Raw genomic sequence first — 16,834 nt, forward strand, 5'->3', positions numbered from 1 at the left:
ACTGTGTGTTGTGTACAGATTATCCGCCAGGCTTTCCAGAGCAAGCCACTTCACTGGCAGCTTGGAAGCACAGCCCTGACGGTAGTAGTCTCCACTGTAGATTTTCTTAGAAAGCCCGAAGTCTGCAACACTCACATTCATGTTTTCATCCAACCTAAGGGAAAGTTTTAATGACTGAGAAAAGCATTTACTGGCTACCTCAGGCAAGAAAGAGGTATGTCCCTGTCTGGCCAGGGAACTGAGGTATATAGTTCACCAAGTATTGCCCAGAAGGATAATGACTTCATCTGCTTGATGACCAATGTGAAATAGTTTAGTGGTCTCAGATCAGTTCCTTGAGACTAACAGGGAGATAATTAGGACTAAGGAAGTAAGGAAATGACCATGCTCAGATGGTCTACTCTATCAGCCAATGTGAACTCAGAAACTTCCTGCAGTTTCCAAGATTGACAGAGGACATCTGTAGTGCTCATTGCTACCACTGAGGCCTACACCCTGTATAAGCAATCAAAAAACATAGGTGCTTGCCTAGACTGCCTATTACAACTGCTCAAACTAGATCTGCAAGGTCTTCTCTCCAGGCCTGGTTAATGGTCTGAATTGCTCTGTCACCCTTAAACCTAGGCATGTTGGTAGATAGCCCACAAAGACTTCAAGCTCCCAGGTCTCATAAAGGACTCCCTGCTTTTCCCAGAAGATATGATGAAATAGGCATTCAGCTTCCTCTAAAGGAAGTCTGTATTTTTTTAAATGTTTAAAAATAGGAAATCGGTATGTGTTTCTCATAAATGTCAAAGCAGGCTAACTCATCATTTTTCATTATGACTATCAGGCTCCTATCTGTACATCTGGACATTCAAATGCCTTTGGAAAGCTGTGTCTCATTGCGGATTTTACCAGTTGTCATGGTTTTGTTCAGAGGCAGAGTTCTGTATGCCAGAATGGGTTGTTCCTCACTCCATTCTCAGGGAAGAAGCAGAGGGGAAAGGATAAAAAAGGACTTTTCTTCCCTTCAAAGTAGACAAAGCAGTTTGGGGACAAGAACAGCAATGTAGGATCCTACAGTGTGTTCACCATGCAATTATTTCTAAAGGCATTCTCTACATAAGCCATTCTTCAAAAGCTTTCAGGGAAATTCTACATTTCTTATATTGTGATAATCAAGTTCTCAAAATAGATGCAAGAAATACAGATTTCAGGCTACAAAGAAAGTTCCTTTCTCCTAACACAGCCAAACCCATTCTCTCCTGTTTGTTACATTATATTGCGGAACAAATAGCCCGTGCTGAAACACAGCCATTAGAGTGACTAATTACAAACATATATTGTAATCAACCCTATGAAAATACATGCACAGACCAATGATGGAAAAGTTCCTTATAAATAGGGTCTATTTGGAAGCTCAGTGGGACATTAGGAGTTGCTCCCTACCCCCAGCGCCACCACCACCACCACACACCCCCACCACCATGGCCATGGCTCCCCTATGCCTATTGTCACTTAAATGCAAGGAACAGCATCCTCAGACAGGATCCCTTCCCACTTCTGTCATGCGAAAGGTTTCTCATCCCTCTCTCACCCATTCTGGTCTTTCTCTTCTCTAAAAACTCATGGGTCACTTACATGCAGTTCCGAGCTGCAAGGTCCCTGTGTATGAAATTTTTTGAGCTCAAGTACTCCATCCCACTGGCAATGTCAATCATGAACTTGAGGAGTGTCTGAACAGGCAAGTTCTGAAAGATATAACAGTTTAAGTTCTGTTCCTGGAAGCTTTCAAGCATGTATGGCAAAACTGCAAGATTTGCTGCTAGATTACTGAGCAGGGATGGGGGATATAGGGAGGGGATGGAATGGAGGAGTTGCTCTTCAACATGCATGGAATTAAATACTTCAACACTTCAACATCACATCCCACAACTTCCTCTGGTATCAAAATCTGGTCATCTGCCAATGCCTGTGGGAGACCAACCCTGAACTAATTTGAGTACATTCTCTGAAAATCCATACCCTCCCAGAAGGAATTCTACAGTAAGACAGACTTACAAAAGGGTTTTCCCCAATCCGTGACATCAATAGAAAAGCATGGAGGTCTCCATGCTTCATGAAGGGCAGGATCACCATGGGAATTGGGAGACGGCCCTTGGGACGGCTCCGTAGACTGACTCCTAATGAAGACACACACAGCAAAGGGGTTTTAGCAAACAGATCAGTCCCAAGTGGAATCTTACAGGATGCTGTGCCTTTCTCTTACAAATCTGGAGGAAAATGTGCAGTTTTGGTAGGTTGGTTCCATGCTCCAAGCTCCTTTGCATGTCTTCATGCCAGGAGGTGTTAACATACCTCTAACCCTGTTTACTTCAGAGGCAGTACTAAGTGCCCAGCGGCTCTCAGCTCTCCTTGCAGGACTGGCTATAAATGTTTCTAGGATCGCTCCAGACCAGAGAGCCCCAAACCCCACGGTCTGCACAGCAATCTCCACATTCTGGAAATTGCTCATGTTCCATAGTGCCCACCCATGAATGGCTTGCTTCTTACCCAGTATTTCGGAAAGGCACAATCTCCCCTCCCTCTATTTGTCTACCAACCCACCTGTCCACATTTCACAGCAGTTCAGACATGCCTCAGCCAGCCAAACTCTCTCTGTGGTATTTGCAAGAACCGAAGAAATAGCTTAAATATGAGATGCTCATTGCCGGTGTATGAGGGCAAGTGTTGTGAGCACTTACGCATACTCCAACTCCCTCTAGGCCTGGGAAGGAGCAATGCTGATATATGCAGGCCTCCAGGCAGCACAGAGGTGGCTGCACTAGCACTGCTGTTGGACAGCAGTGAGGGTGAGCATGTGAGGCTGTGTGGGATTGTGCAGGATCGGGAGGTGCACTGTGGCACCACAAGCAGCAGTGCTGGCTTACCGATCAGTTTAGTGACGTGCGGGTGGTCAAACTCCTTCATACATGCAGCCTCTCGCAAGAACTCCTCAATGTCAGTCGAAGTGAAGATGTCCGCTGGAAAAAAGTGACTGTAAGTTTTCCTCCTTTGTGGGTGGCTCCAAGGGACTTTACAGATAATGATTATCAGAAGCTTGTTCTTTGTGGCACAGCACATCCTCTCAGATCTACAGCTAGATGAGCCAGTTTACAACAAAGCAGAGCCTGACACTTTCTCCTGGGATGAGCGGCAGTAAACACACATCAGGGACATCTGGTAAATTGATTCTTAGCAGAGTAGAGACCTCCTGATTAGCAGCTCTTTTCTCAGTAACAACTTTCATTGGAAGCCATGGAAATCATGTGTGGGTTAAAGATGTAAGAATTAATTAGCTAAAAGGACCTAAACTACAATGTCGGGGAGAGGAGACATCACACAAAATTAAAGAAAATGTGGAAACTGAGGAGATGGCCTGGAGCCCCTGGCTGGCACGGCAGACCCCAATTCATCTCTGATAAGGATGGCATGAAAGTTCAAAGCTTTTACATCTCTTTTACATCTCTTAGCATGATCTTCTAAGGTGCTAGAGCTAAGATTTCTTAAATGACCACGCTACTGGAGAGCTTGGACCAAATTCAGCAGTGACATACATGAGCATAAATTTGGAGTAAATTATTTCTAATTGCTACTACTCCAGAGTTATGGAAGTATATCAATATAATCAAGAATTAGCCCAGTGGACTAATTCCGCCACTGCTGCTGCTGAATTTAGCGGGAGTCCTCCAGTCCTGCTGCAAGATCAGATTTAGACCTGTGGGGGCGTATTCACATTATCTGCTTTAGGCAAGTAATTTAAATATGATTCAGAAGACAAAAGTAGATTCCCTTTTTACAGTCAACGGAGGGAGGAAGGAAGGTGCCTCTGGAGGGTGACAGTTCCCAAGTTAGTTGCCTGAAGGTAGACAGCCTGACTACACAAAACAGCTTGCAAACCGATTAGGATTATTGTTGAAACCAGAGAAAATGATGGAACTCACACTAATGTAAATACAAACTGGTATTCTGTGGCAGCCAAACTCAGCTCGAGACAAGCAAACGTGACTCTGCTTTAAGTCAGTCACAGCTAATTTTTGCCTTACAGGCAATGGGGGTAAAATAACATAGGTTAACATATATATACACATACATACATGCACATACTTGCTTTGACTTATACCTATCTATTAATTGCTTTTCTTGTTACAGACTTCTGCCTGATGAACATGTTAGTTGCCCTTGTTATGCCCACTCTTCAGATCATGAATCAGAAGGGAGTTAGACTACTTACTCAAATACGCCTGACTGAGATGAGTTAGCTTGTCGCTACATTCAGCCCAGATACTCTTCTGTTTATTCTAGGATATATGCTTGGAGGAATACTGTCTTTCACTGCTGAATTATTAGGGCAAAGCTGACCTGTCTGAACTGTCTATGTCACATGATGTAGTGCTGCGTTGAATCAAGCAACTGAACGAGATCCTCTATACACAGAAGAAGATGTAGCTATGACTTGGTTTTGGTTGCACTCACCATGTGCTAGGTGCTATACAAGTAAACTAAGGTGTTATAGGTCCTTCCCTGAAGAGCTTCCACTACAAAAAGACTGACATGAAAGGGATAGAAGACAACATGGGTAGAGTGGCTGAGTGGAAAGCTCAGAGAGGAGTAAAGAGCATCAGGGATGTTTGCTGGAGAAAAGGACAGATAGCGTTTCATCTTTCCAAGCTCTCTTCTCTTAAGTACTTCAGGTAGCCCTGCTCCCACTTACCTTTCAGCATCTTCACTGCCACTTTCTGGAAAGAGCCATCATCTAGCTTCAGTAGTGCCTCTCGAACTGACCCAAACTCCCCTGTGAAATGACCAGAGCAGGCAGTGAGGGAACAGCTTCTTGTGAAGAAAGTATGATTCACAGCAGATTCACTCCAGGGGTCACTGGCAAAGAAGCTGAATAACCATAAGAAATGCAGCTACCAGCTTCATTTTTCATTCTGCAGTTCCAGCCAGCAGCTTTCAGCATACGTGTGCCTAGAAGAGGTAGCACTACCAGTAGACAGAGGCCACTGTGCTGGCAGTCCAAAAGGCAACGGAAAACAAGAGGGAAAGAAAGCAATCCTCTACCAGATGGACGATGCAGAGTCAGAGTGTAAGCTGGGATCCTAGGCAGGCATTTCTGGGAAAGCCGTATCATGAGGGATGAGTCTGAGTGAGGCTCTGGTCAGAGACGGAGCTATTAGCTGGGGCAGTGAGCGGATGGGTTGGCTGAAGAAGCTTTCAGTGCTGACAGCCGTCAGAGCTGAGTAATGGTGCCAGGACTCAACCATCTGAGACACAATCAGGCCTTATCTCAAAACTCAGGGAACGACTTCTATGAATCACAGCTGACCAGACAAAACATAGAACACCTACTTGTATATGCGTGATATGCTAATTCAGAGGACAAGGTGTTTACCCTGGTGCGTTCTCTAAGGGAGATAAGAGGAAATGCAACTGGCCAAACCCTCTTCAAATTATTTTAGCCTGAATGGCTTTATACCATGGCATAACAGCCTCTTTGCGTTGGATCTGGCTCTAGATTTTCTCTCGCTAATTTTGTAACTGCTTAACCCACCCAAAATGCATTAGTATGAGGAACTCTGGTACTGCAAAGAAGGAAGCAAAATGTGGTACTCAGGACAGGTACCCCAAAAGCATTATCTTTCCACTAGCTTTTCACCAGTGTCCTTCACTACTGTATGGCACATGCTTATTTCACAATAACCACGAGCAGTGGATCTGACCACAAAAGAGGAAAATAGGAAGGAGTAAAGGCATTTTGTACTGCTTCCGTATTATGGAGCTCAGCTGCAGAGTCAGCAGAACCCAAGATAATAGTCATGCCATCTTATAACCTGTACGCTGAGTGTAGGGTTGGGGGAATGGGGCTGACAACACAGACCAGATCCTGCCAGCTAGCATCCTCCCCCCAAGGCCATCCCCAGGGGCCCCACTGCAGCTGATTTCCAGTTTTTTACCTGTCATGGGGACAGCCCAGAAGGGTTAAAGCAGGATCCCAGAAACTGGCCAAGAGCTGACACTCACAGATGACACAGCTGTTTAATTACTCAGCATTGTTAAGCCCTCTGAGACCACTTCTGCAGGAAGGTCATCTTCCTGCTCTGAAAGAAATGCATTTGTTCTGGGAGGGATGGAGCAGAAGAATGCTCCCAGTGGGAAAGGGTCAAAGAAAACTGCAATAAAACTAGTCTTACAAAGAAAAAGGAAGCCGAATACTTCAGCTTCCTTTTGCTTATGACCTCTGACTTATGCTTCTCTCTTAGTTATTGGCTTTATCATTACATGTTTTCACTTATTTCTAGAGATTGCCTTCAGCCTGAGAAGTAGGGAAGGATGATTCAACGGTTAGCACACTGGCCTGCCATTTGGGAAATCTAAATTCAAAACCCTCTTTTCACACAGAGTTTCTGGGCCAATCTTTTAGCTAAAGTTAAGTGAGAAGCATCCCACCTTTACTCTGGCCATCCCTCCTGACTGAAAACCTCAGAGAAATGTTAGGAGCACCTGCATGGGAGATCCAGATGGAGAACCACAGTCAGAAGAGCTCCTAAGGACCTGAACTAATGAGGACAAATGTCAGCAAAATTCAGTACCTGTTCCAAATGTGCCTCTATAAGACCCCAAACTAAAATCTGGAGTCAAACCACCCCAAACGTTGAGGATATCTGAAACTGAATCAACGTTTTTTTTTGAGGGGTTGGAGTGTTTGAGGTAGATCATCTCTGTCTCTGTATTGTCTCAGCCCATTTAATACTTGACGCATGCTTATGTAAATGGAAGGAATTCTATAGCACCACTTTGTTAGTAGAAAGGGCAGAAGGTTAATTGAATATTCCTTTGTTTAAATCTCTGAAATAAATTCACACACCAGTGAATCAACAGTACTTTGGAAAGCTGAGCATAGACTGTAGTTCATGACTTATAGAGCCATATTACAGGAATGGCTTAGCCAATATCCTCTTAGTTATGCTAAACCTTTGAAATGTTTTATCCCAGCAGAAAGGAAAATTCCATTTAAATTGCCATCTACAAGCAGAAGGAGAGAAAACAGGCTGCTTATAATTGCTTCTCCCTACTCAACAGTAAAGGTAACACAAGTGGGACTTTCAATGTAAAGCATCGTTCAGTTTTGGTTCTTACCCTTGCCCAACATTCTTCCCAAGGTGAACTGCTGTTCCTGGATTAGAACATCTTTGAGTTTTGTCTTCAGCTCATCACTGATCCCCACACTTTCCACTGGAAAAAAACAAAGGAACAGTCAAATAAGGGATACTTAAATATTCTGTCACAACATCGAGTCACCTGTTCTAATCTCCATCTCCAATCTGATTCCCATACTGTAAGCAGGAAAACCTGAAAAAGACAGAGTTCCCTTCCATGTCCTCTAGCCTCACCATAGACAAGAGGCCAATAACTTTCAACCACAAGAAAACGTACCAACAGAACTGAAAGGGAGACTGTGTGATAACACCACCCTTAAACATACCAAGAGCAACAGGAATACAGAACAATTGTAAATAACACTGAGAAGACAAAATCCAATCAGAAGGGACACTGACAGACACTGGTTCAAACAGGTTCATTTAAGTTGATGCAGCTGCGCCAGTTTTCTCAGGCTATTTTAAGTACAGTACAAATCTCACAGTACCTGGCTGAGAGGGTAACATAATGTCCAACAGTTATGGTCACTAGATTTAACGAAGAGACCTCTAAACCCAGGGGAGCAAAGTCAAAGGCAGCTGGAGCATCATCCTAACCCAGCCATGCAGCACTGCTACATGGAGCCATACCCTTGCTGAACCAGGAGACAGAAATGGATCATCTTAACTCTGTCCATTCTTGGGACTCAATCTCCTGTTTGAGAAGTTACTAATTCCTGGCCTTCCAAGACTGATCAATTGGTTCATGCTTGTAGCACAGCTCAGCACATTGAGTTTAAAGCATACTGCTAATACTGTTAAGCCATATTTATCTCACTGTTGCATAAAATTACAGTTGAAGGAGTCCCTGTAGTGTGAAACTGGGGCAGGGGAGTGGCGAATATACACTAATATACACAATGACTGTAGCTGTAATTAGCAAGTGCTATGTAATTGGTATGGCAACAGCAGTTCTGGCCTTTCACCTCTGCCATCCACAGTGTCTAAGCCTCCTTGTAAATTAATCCCATGTTCTTGATCCAAAAACATCAGTTTCAGGGAAAACAAAGAGCATAGTACATGCATGAACACAGCTTCTCAGGCAGAATCACTCAGGTCATTTTACTTACATGTTGCTTCAATGAGCTCTGGGCCCTCCCTGTTGAAAGACCTGGCAGCTCTGAAATGGACTGCTGGATCCCCTCTGCCAACCACACTGCCAAAGGCATGGCTAGAAGGCAGAAAAGACACACAGGGCCATGATTACATGGGCCATTCACTTCCAAAAGGGAGTGTTGAACAGTATGGATGATTTCTCACGCCTTGCCATATATATACTATGGACTGTTTTGTTAAAGAGGATGTAGCTGGAGAGGAGGAACAATGGGTTTATGCTGCCTTGCTGATGCACCTAGAGGGGTTGGGAGCCTTCCGAAAGAGGGGAATCACTCATCCTGAGTGCCTGAGAGAAGCTGCAGGTTGGGGCAGGTTGCAAGAGTCACATAAACAGAGATGCTGCTGTGAGAGACATCTGGGAGACTCTGAAAAGAACGGGAACCTTGCTTGCAGCAGGGAGCAACCCACAGCCGAGTGTCAGCGGTGATGGAAAGGAGACTTTCCTGGGGATCCAGAGGGTTCTGGGCAGTCAGGAAGTTACAAGCAGCTGCTAGACTGAAAACCAGCATGGGATAAAGGGCCCAGCCCATAAGAACACAGAAGATGATTCACCTGTGGGTCTTTTCTCTTTGAATCTCTTAAGCAGCAGTGCTAAGGACTTATAGAATTACCTTGATCTAGTTTATATTTCCATATTCTAATAAAGCCCAGCTATTGACATAACATTTTTTCTAGTCTATTTTTGGTGTTCTCATTTTGAAGAAAAAGTAGGGCACTTTCCTGCTAGTCTCTAATCCAGAGTCACCCCCAAAATTGTGAAAAAACAGTTATCCAAAGAAAGTGCCAAAAGCACTCAAACCACAATGCTTTCCGAAAAATAACTGAGTCAGAAACCACACTGGAGGAGAAAGCAAAGATCTCTCTAACCAACACAAGGAGAATCTCCCTTACCCAAACCGAGTTTCCTTTCTTCTTTTTCGAAGGAGAATAAGAGCCAGGGCAACAGCCGTGACCAGAGCTGTGAGAATGCCCAATGCCACAGGAACCCAGGAAGTCCCATAAGGAGGTTGTCTCTGGCCACCTGATGGAGATGATGGAGAAAACACCAGTTAGGAAATAGAAGACTGTCAATGGTAAACAGACCATACTGGGATATTTCTTCCTTTTGCTTTTAAACAGAAAAGCCATGCTGCTGGACCTGGTGTACACAGTGGATCACTATACACTAGAATTTGGCATAAACAGCTACTCAGTCAATCATCAAAAAAACTAGCTGTTTCACACAGCAAAGGCAAAGCAGATGCATCCAGTTATCAGAATCTATTCTTAGTTTTGAGCCTCAAGAAAGTAAAAGGCACTGCTCCAGATTATACTGCTTTACATGAGCTCATGATCTGGGGTGCTTTAAACTGGAGTCTCAAGACAAAAAGGTTGCTTAGTATGAGCATTTTCTGTGCAGGTTTCACCTTGTTCTGTTTGAGGCAGCCAGCAGAACCTTGAACAGGCTATGAAGTACTGCCTGAATGCCAACCAGATAACATTTTGAAAGACAATAGAGAAAGACAATTGCCTCATGGCAGTCTGCTTGAAAATATTTACATTTCCCTTCTCACCCCTCCCACAAAGAGAAGCACCCCGTGGGACTTGGTATTGGCTGTAACTTCCCAATGGTGTTGGTTGGTTGTAACCTCTCAATGTCTCTCTACTAAAGAAAAGGTGAATTTTAAAAAGTGCCTTGCGAGTCAAGAAATAAGTTAGCCAGCATGCAGGTTCCAATTCTGGTCTAATATTTGCTCCCAGAATATGTATACTTTTGACTACAAACTGTCTACAGAAGAAAAGGAGATGCTGCCAATCTGAGTAAGCTGCCAGGGAAGGAAGATAAGCAATATGGTTATGAATAAAAGAATCTATGGTTGGCAAACAACAGATGAATTAATCCAATTCCCTGAGAGATTTATTCTCCAAATACAATTACTAAAGATTAAATGTGAATTTGAATGCGTTTATTAAAATCTAGGATAGCCTTCATATCTCCAAATTGTTTAAGAGCAAACAAGAACAGGTAACAGATCCCTAAGCACTTCCTTCGTCTTCATGCTCCCTTGCCCACCTTCAGCAGTTGACTGTGCTTTACCAGAAGCTAAGGAAGAATCATCTTTGACGATGTAAGTAATCCTATTATGTTATATGTCATGAGAGTATAAGTAAACCTGTCCTTAAAGCGATGTTAGGTTAATGGGCTGAGATTTGGATGAACACCTGCATAGATGTACGTGAAAAGGAGTCAGACATCCTTACTGGCAGAGTCCTGGCAGGTAAAAGGCTTCTAAGGCTTGATTACTAGTTACATTGTTGAGCCTTATCATCCAGGTTTTCAAAGAAGCAATGTTAGTCTAATAAACAGGTAGAGCTTAAGGAAACAGAATTCTGGACCATGGAGGAAGCATACTAGTACTTCTCCACTTGAAACAATTATCAGACCTTTAGCACCTATTTTCCAGCATCTTATCTCCTTCAGTGACTCACATTTTCCCACCCAGAAGGCTTTATAGGCTCTGGGTTTTATGATACTCCCTCTTGCTGCACCTTTTGACCTGGCTTCAAGGCTGCTTATGAGGAGGGAGAGGGATCAGAAACAGAAGTGGAATGAAAATACAATAAAAGGTAACTCCACCCTTCTCCACAATTCCCAAGCCAATCACTTGGGCTGTTCCTGTCAATCAGGGCAGAAACAATATACAACACTGATGTAAAAGATCCTCTCTGATAGTTAACGATAAGGTTTCCTTCCCCTGTGGTGAGGCAAGCCTCTCTCGGCCTGTTTTTCTAGTCTGTCTGCTCGCTGGCCTGGTGTGAGAGCAGGGATTTAGGTCACTTTCCTGGGGGTCCCTCCAAAAGGAGGATGGATGAAAACAAAACTAAATTATTCTCCCTGTTTCTAAACTGCTAGGAATCAGAAGCCCATCCCGCAGTTTATAGCAAATGTGTCAGAAATAGAAATGAATGTTGAAATTCACTGTTTCTCCTCCTGCCCCACAGATCATTGCTTCCCACTTATACCACTGAGCTAGAGAGGATGGCTGCAGCCCAAGTAAAGGCCGAGTTGCCTCTCCTCCCCCAACTCTGTCTCTCTCCCATCTCCCATACCCCCCTTTTCCAACTGGCATATGCCTTAAGACTGCACAAAGCAGAGAGAAGACAGTATTATTAGATGAGCTTAAATGAATATTTAGGAGTCCTTTGATGAGAGAACCCCTTTTATTTCTGTAGCAGGTTTTTTATCACAAAGGTGTGTAAAGAACGTAATCCAAGAGTCTTCTCCTGCACATAATCGTGAAGATTACGGATAGGAAAAAGCTATTAGACCACTCTGTTCCTCTCTGCAATGAAAGAGCGAGGTTTCTACTGAGAATGTTTCTGAAAATATTAAAATAATCTTTGTTAATAGTGCACAAGATCTCTGCATAAGCAGGGTGGAGCTCCCACTAGCTCTGCTGTGATGACAAATACGACTTAAAGTTTATACAAGCTTAGTCATCCTTACTGCCGCACTGGGAGCTGGTCAGAAACCACCCCTGGCATTTCTCACATAAAGCAACCAGTGCCAGTTTGCTATTTTAGGAAAGGAAGCGACTTATATTTTCTACCAGGCCTGAAACAAAACTGCAGTCTTTCTGCAGCTCTGCTGTTCAAGGCCTGTCAGTGTTCCCACAGTGAACCTTTATTTCCAGCCTGTTATGCTTGTGAAGAAATATGTGCTTTCAGACAGCATTTGGCCAAAACAAGCACCACTCCTGATGCTACTTTTTTGAAGTGGTTTGTAAATAAAAACAAGCAAACATTTTGTGCTTTCAGGATTATCCCATTCCAGCTCCTTGTAAAATGCAAACCCTATACATTCCCTGGGGCTTCTTGCCAGTGTTGCCATTTTTCAAAGGGATCTTCTAGTCCTTTCAGGTACTTTTCTCTGTATTTGGGTGCCACAGAAAATAACTGAACAAAAAGCAGGAGAAAAAAATTGATGTAACCGATGCCCAACCTCTAGTTGAGTCAGTTCTGGACCTCCGCACCCCTTCATTCTGCTTTAAATAATTTGAGGGCTTTGATCCCACAGTGACTGTGTGCTCACACATAACCATCAGGACTGACTTCATCACAAGAACTGGGTTGCCAAAAGGGCCTTTCTGAGTAATGTGCACATTAAAACCAGCATTAGATGCGCTACTGCAAGTAAGGCTACAGTTCTCTCCTGGTTACTCTGCGCCTATCCCCCACCTCCTGCTTGCTTGGGAACTGCACTCTAGGTTCCCCCTGCCATCCCTAAGTGTGGAGGGATCAGGAGGGATCAATGTCCATGTGATTCCTCAAAAGACGTATGGGTTGGGAAGAAAGCAGCAGCAGATGGGTCAGCACCACAGATTAGAGATTGCTGCCTCGTCCTGCCACAGGTGCTGGGAACAAAACCTCAGGAGACTGTGGTATTTTTGCACGATCAATCCTCACTGACTTCTTATCACTAATTCGTATTTTTATGCTGAACATCTTCCTCTTAGTTGTTTCACAGTTTCCTTCACGAGCAGCATTCTTCTCTCCCTTCTACCCATCTCCCCATATAACATCCTGCCCTTCTCCATAGCCTGACTCCCATTTCCCATTCACTGTGAAATACAAGCAGCAAGCAAACCAGTGCCTAACTGCCCTTTATCACTAGGAATGCACCCCACACATGCATGTTCTTTGCCCTCAACAAACCCTTCCACGTGGTCCAGATTGCATGGTACAGCTTCTGTACCATCATCTCCCTCTTCTACCAGTAGCTCAGCTTTTCCATGGAGAGAGTTAAACTGGTTTAATATAAACAATTCAGTAAAACCATTACAAAACCCCATGTGTCCATGGTTTGAATCAGGCTCAACTGAAACTAGTCAGGAATGGCTTCAAATTAAATCAAAGAAGAGAACCTATGTTAGAGGAGTTTTCTGTCACATTTACTATTGTAAATGGCTTAAGCCTAAATGAAGGACTTCAAACCTTCATTTGCACCTTTTCTATTGTGTCTCCCCTTGCCCTGCTCTCCACAGCACAGCAAAAGCCCGTTAAAGAAGACACAGTAGTGGCCAGAAGCTGTTTTGTTTATATCAGCTCTTTAAATATTATTTAATTTCTACTCTGCTTGATGAAGTGTGCTGTTATATAAAGCCATGTGGCTCAGTCAGCTGTAAGCACTGAAAGGAGAAGAGTCAGAGAAAAACAGCAGTCCCAGCACTTCTGACTTTTTTCCTCAAAGTGAAGGGAAGGCAGTGGACACTCACCCATGACCTCTTGGGCTTCAAGCAGGAAGAGGTCACTCCAGGGCCCGCATCCTGCAGAGTTCAGCACACACACCCTGATGATCAGGTCTTTGAGAGGATTCCACGTTGTGAGGTTAGCTTTTGTATCCTGTACGATCATCTCCCCCTGAGAACAAATGTCAACAAACTGTAAGCTGTCTTAAAAGGAATCTAGTCTAAAACTTCACCTTTAAAACTAAACCAAAACATTACTGTGTACTTCATGGGTGCTATAACAAGGGATGGGAGTTGTGACTCCTGGGTCCTAGTCTCAGTTTTGCCACTAACTTGGGCTGTCATCTTGGGTTTCTCTTCTCAAAAATTCCTAATAGCTTCCCAGGGCATAGGGAAGATATGAGGTTTAATGATTTCCTCCTTTCAGGTCCTTCCATGAAAGTTGCTATAGAAATGTGGTTTTTTCTGCTATTAAAAGATACACCTCCTTCTTGTGGTTTAAACACAAAGATGCAGTAGCATACTGCAAAGCACCTGACAGTTTTAATCCAAGGGAGGAGTCTGCCTCTTTTAACTTGTTGACCAAATCCCACGTGGCTTCTGAATTTCATGGCCAATTTTCACATGGCAAGGCCAACATATTTTCAGTAATTTTGTGGATCTTCTTCATACACATAATTTGCAGTAAACCCATGAAGATTTGGCTGCCACCACTGACACAATGTAAATTCAACGGGAACTCAAAATACTGTCATTCAAAGTCAATGACGCTGACCTAGTATGAAATGGGTCATGTAAAAAAGGAAGTAAGTCTCTTTTCCCTCTAGCTGTCTATTATTACAGGCTTGTTCATCATTAATAAGCACTCGCTAAATGCATATTAAGAAGCGAGAAGCCGTAAGAAATGCTGTGAACTTCAAAGGCAGATAGATATCTGGGAAAGGTCAATGCTGAAGAACAAATGAAAGGCCTTCTACCCTGACAGGGTCCTTTCAACTCCCTACATATTGTAAATGAAATAAAAGAATCCGCAACCTTCTTTCTGTGATTTACAGTATAACTCATTCACTTGTTAAATACACCTTTGCTGCTAAGATTTGAAAAGCCAAGTCCCAGTCACAGGAGGGAGAAAGCCCAGATCCTGCACTGTCTGAGCTGCCTTTGGGACAGCACTAGAAAGAGGCAGAGACGAACGGAATTCTCTCTATGTTGTCCTTGTTGTACAAGGAACGGCAGAGAACTGGTCTGTCTGCAGATGAACATTCAAGTGAAGGAATTCTGAATATGCCAGGAAGGGAGAAATGGGCCTAAATCTTGAGGCCAAATACTGAGGAGCTGTGGCAAATCAGAACAGATCCATTTACACAAAAGCAATGCCAGCAATCTAGTCCCCTGGTATGGATAACAGATGAGGGACCCTAATGCCTAGAAAATTTAATATGAGCATTCTCCAACTCTGTGCCCAATGGCCCAGCCCCCCTCTCAATCTGTTACCTGAGTTACATTATCCTGAATCCATTCCAGCCTGTATCCCAGGACATTTTCTCTCAGCACGTCTGGAGCCACACCTTCCCACTCCAAAATCAGACCAGGATCTCTTTGGATAACATGGATATTTTGTGGGGTGCTGCTTGGAGCTGAAAGCAGGGAACAGAACACAATCACTCTGTGCAGGAAAATAAGGCACTATCCACACTGAAAGTGGCTGAAAAGACAGTTTCACCCTCTTTCCTGAGATCAGCCGGAAGAGAGAGTGTGAGGGGAGAGGACAACTTCTGCAAGCCGCTAGCACTGTGTTTGCTTCAAGTGGAGAAGATAAGATTGGTCAGAGTCTCTTGTTTCTTTCTGAGACCACAAGAATCTCAGAGAGCCAGTGGGACATATGCCCAGCATGTAGAAGCCCCGTGGCTGGATCAACTTGTGTATCATGCATCACTGCTGTTAACCCACATTTGACTGCATATTATTGTTTTGTGTTAGGAGACCCTTAGAGTAGACAAGCAATCTGACAGTGTAACGTTTCCTGCATTTCAGAATTAGCAAGGAGGAGTTCAATGAAGTTTATCATCATCTCTTTTTCAGATTCAGAACTGCTTTCCTGTTCTTGTCTGCTATTTGCTTACCAAGCTCCAGGGTCTGGAAATAAACCCTGTCAGTGAAAGGGGAGCTGCCCATCTCATTGCTGCACTGCACACGAACACTGTAGTTGGTGGAATGCTTCAGACCTTGCACGCCGTAGGCAAAGGGGGGCACTGGAGTGACTTCAGTGGAGACCGCCTGGCCATCTGGTGACTCTGCTACCTGTGCCAAGAGTGAAATGGAGAAGACTGTTACCATAAGCCATATAACTAACAGGTCCAGAGGGATAAGAATCCATTTCGTGGTTACTTTAGGAATGTGTAAGAATAGATATGGTACCAGTGGTTTTTAAAATACTGAAAAGGGAGTTGTCAAACTAAGAATCATGAGCCATGCCTTTGTTTGGTTTAAGTGACATCACTCTCCTAACTCTGGCAGTACAACAATTTTCCAGCAGCAGAAAATTTGGTTCCATATTTTAAAACATTTCCTTACCTATGTTACAAATTCTACAGTTGATTATTATTTCCTTTAAAGAAAACTAAATGTGCTTGTTGCTTTGAGTGTTAGTGGCTGGCTTCTGAGGCTTGTCTAAATTTGAGCAATGAAAATCGATAGATCAACTTCTCTGTTGCCTAGTGTCACCTTTTTCTCAACTCCCTTTTTCAGAACTTTGTGTATTTTCAGTTTTGTAGTGGATTGAAGACATGGTAGACACTAGTGGCTTGGTTCAACTAAACTGTTTCAAATTAAACTGAAAAGAAATTTTTTACCACTCCTGCAACCCTTCTTTTTTTTTTTTTTTTTCCAAATCTGAACTTTTAAGCAACATGAATGTTAATTTAAATCTGGTATCACTGTGTGCTTTTAACGCACAGACAGGTTCAATGTTCCTGCTTTTGTACTGACAATAGCAGAAATCACTGCATAGCTCCCAGGCTCAGCCTATCTTTCTTCTCAAGTGCATATGAAATAGCAAAGCTGGGAGTAAAAGCAAGGTGTACTGACAAAAGTGAAACACTCATGTGGACTTTATATTCTTTATATAGCAGTCTTTCTCCCTTTCTCCCTGCCCTTCTGTTCATTGTCACGCACACTTTTGGCCCACTGATTTATTTGGCTAATAAAAAGGAAGAATCTCATGTTTCCCTAATAGAAAAGTAGGTTGTTGTTGTTATCAGTGTCATCCAA

The 16,834-nt window shown here is 43.4% G+C and overlaps 1 protein-coding gene across 1 annotated transcript in view; it reads right to left on the reverse strand.

Annotated features, from left to right (window-relative positions):
* The window catches only part of TYRO3 (TYRO3 protein tyrosine kinase), a 37,801-nt gene that overhangs the window by 5,083 nt on the left and 15,884 nt on the right, over nucleotides 1-16,834 (reverse strand). Inside the window, 11 exon segments of the mRNA XM_009319220.1 lie at nucleotides 3-154; nucleotides 1,624-1,733; nucleotides 2,044-2,165; nucleotides 2,913-3,005; nucleotides 4,736-4,816; nucleotides 7,162-7,257; nucleotides 8,291-8,391; nucleotides 9,228-9,357; nucleotides 13,592-13,736; nucleotides 15,059-15,201; nucleotides 15,688-15,865. Of these exon segments, the coding sequence (XP_009317495.1) occupies nucleotides 3-154; nucleotides 1,624-1,733; nucleotides 2,044-2,165; nucleotides 2,913-3,005; nucleotides 4,736-4,816; nucleotides 7,162-7,257; nucleotides 8,291-8,391; nucleotides 9,228-9,357; nucleotides 13,592-13,736; nucleotides 15,059-15,201; nucleotides 15,688-15,865 (1,351 nt within the window).

This window comes from Pygoscelis adeliae, unplaced genomic scaffold (genome assembly GCF_000699105.1).
Source record: "Pygoscelis adeliae isolate BGI_AS28 unplaced genomic scaffold, ASM69910v1 Scaffold22, whole genome shotgun sequence".
In the NCBI taxonomy this organism is placed as follows: domain Eukaryota; kingdom Metazoa; phylum Chordata; class Aves; order Sphenisciformes; family Spheniscidae; genus Pygoscelis; species Pygoscelis adeliae.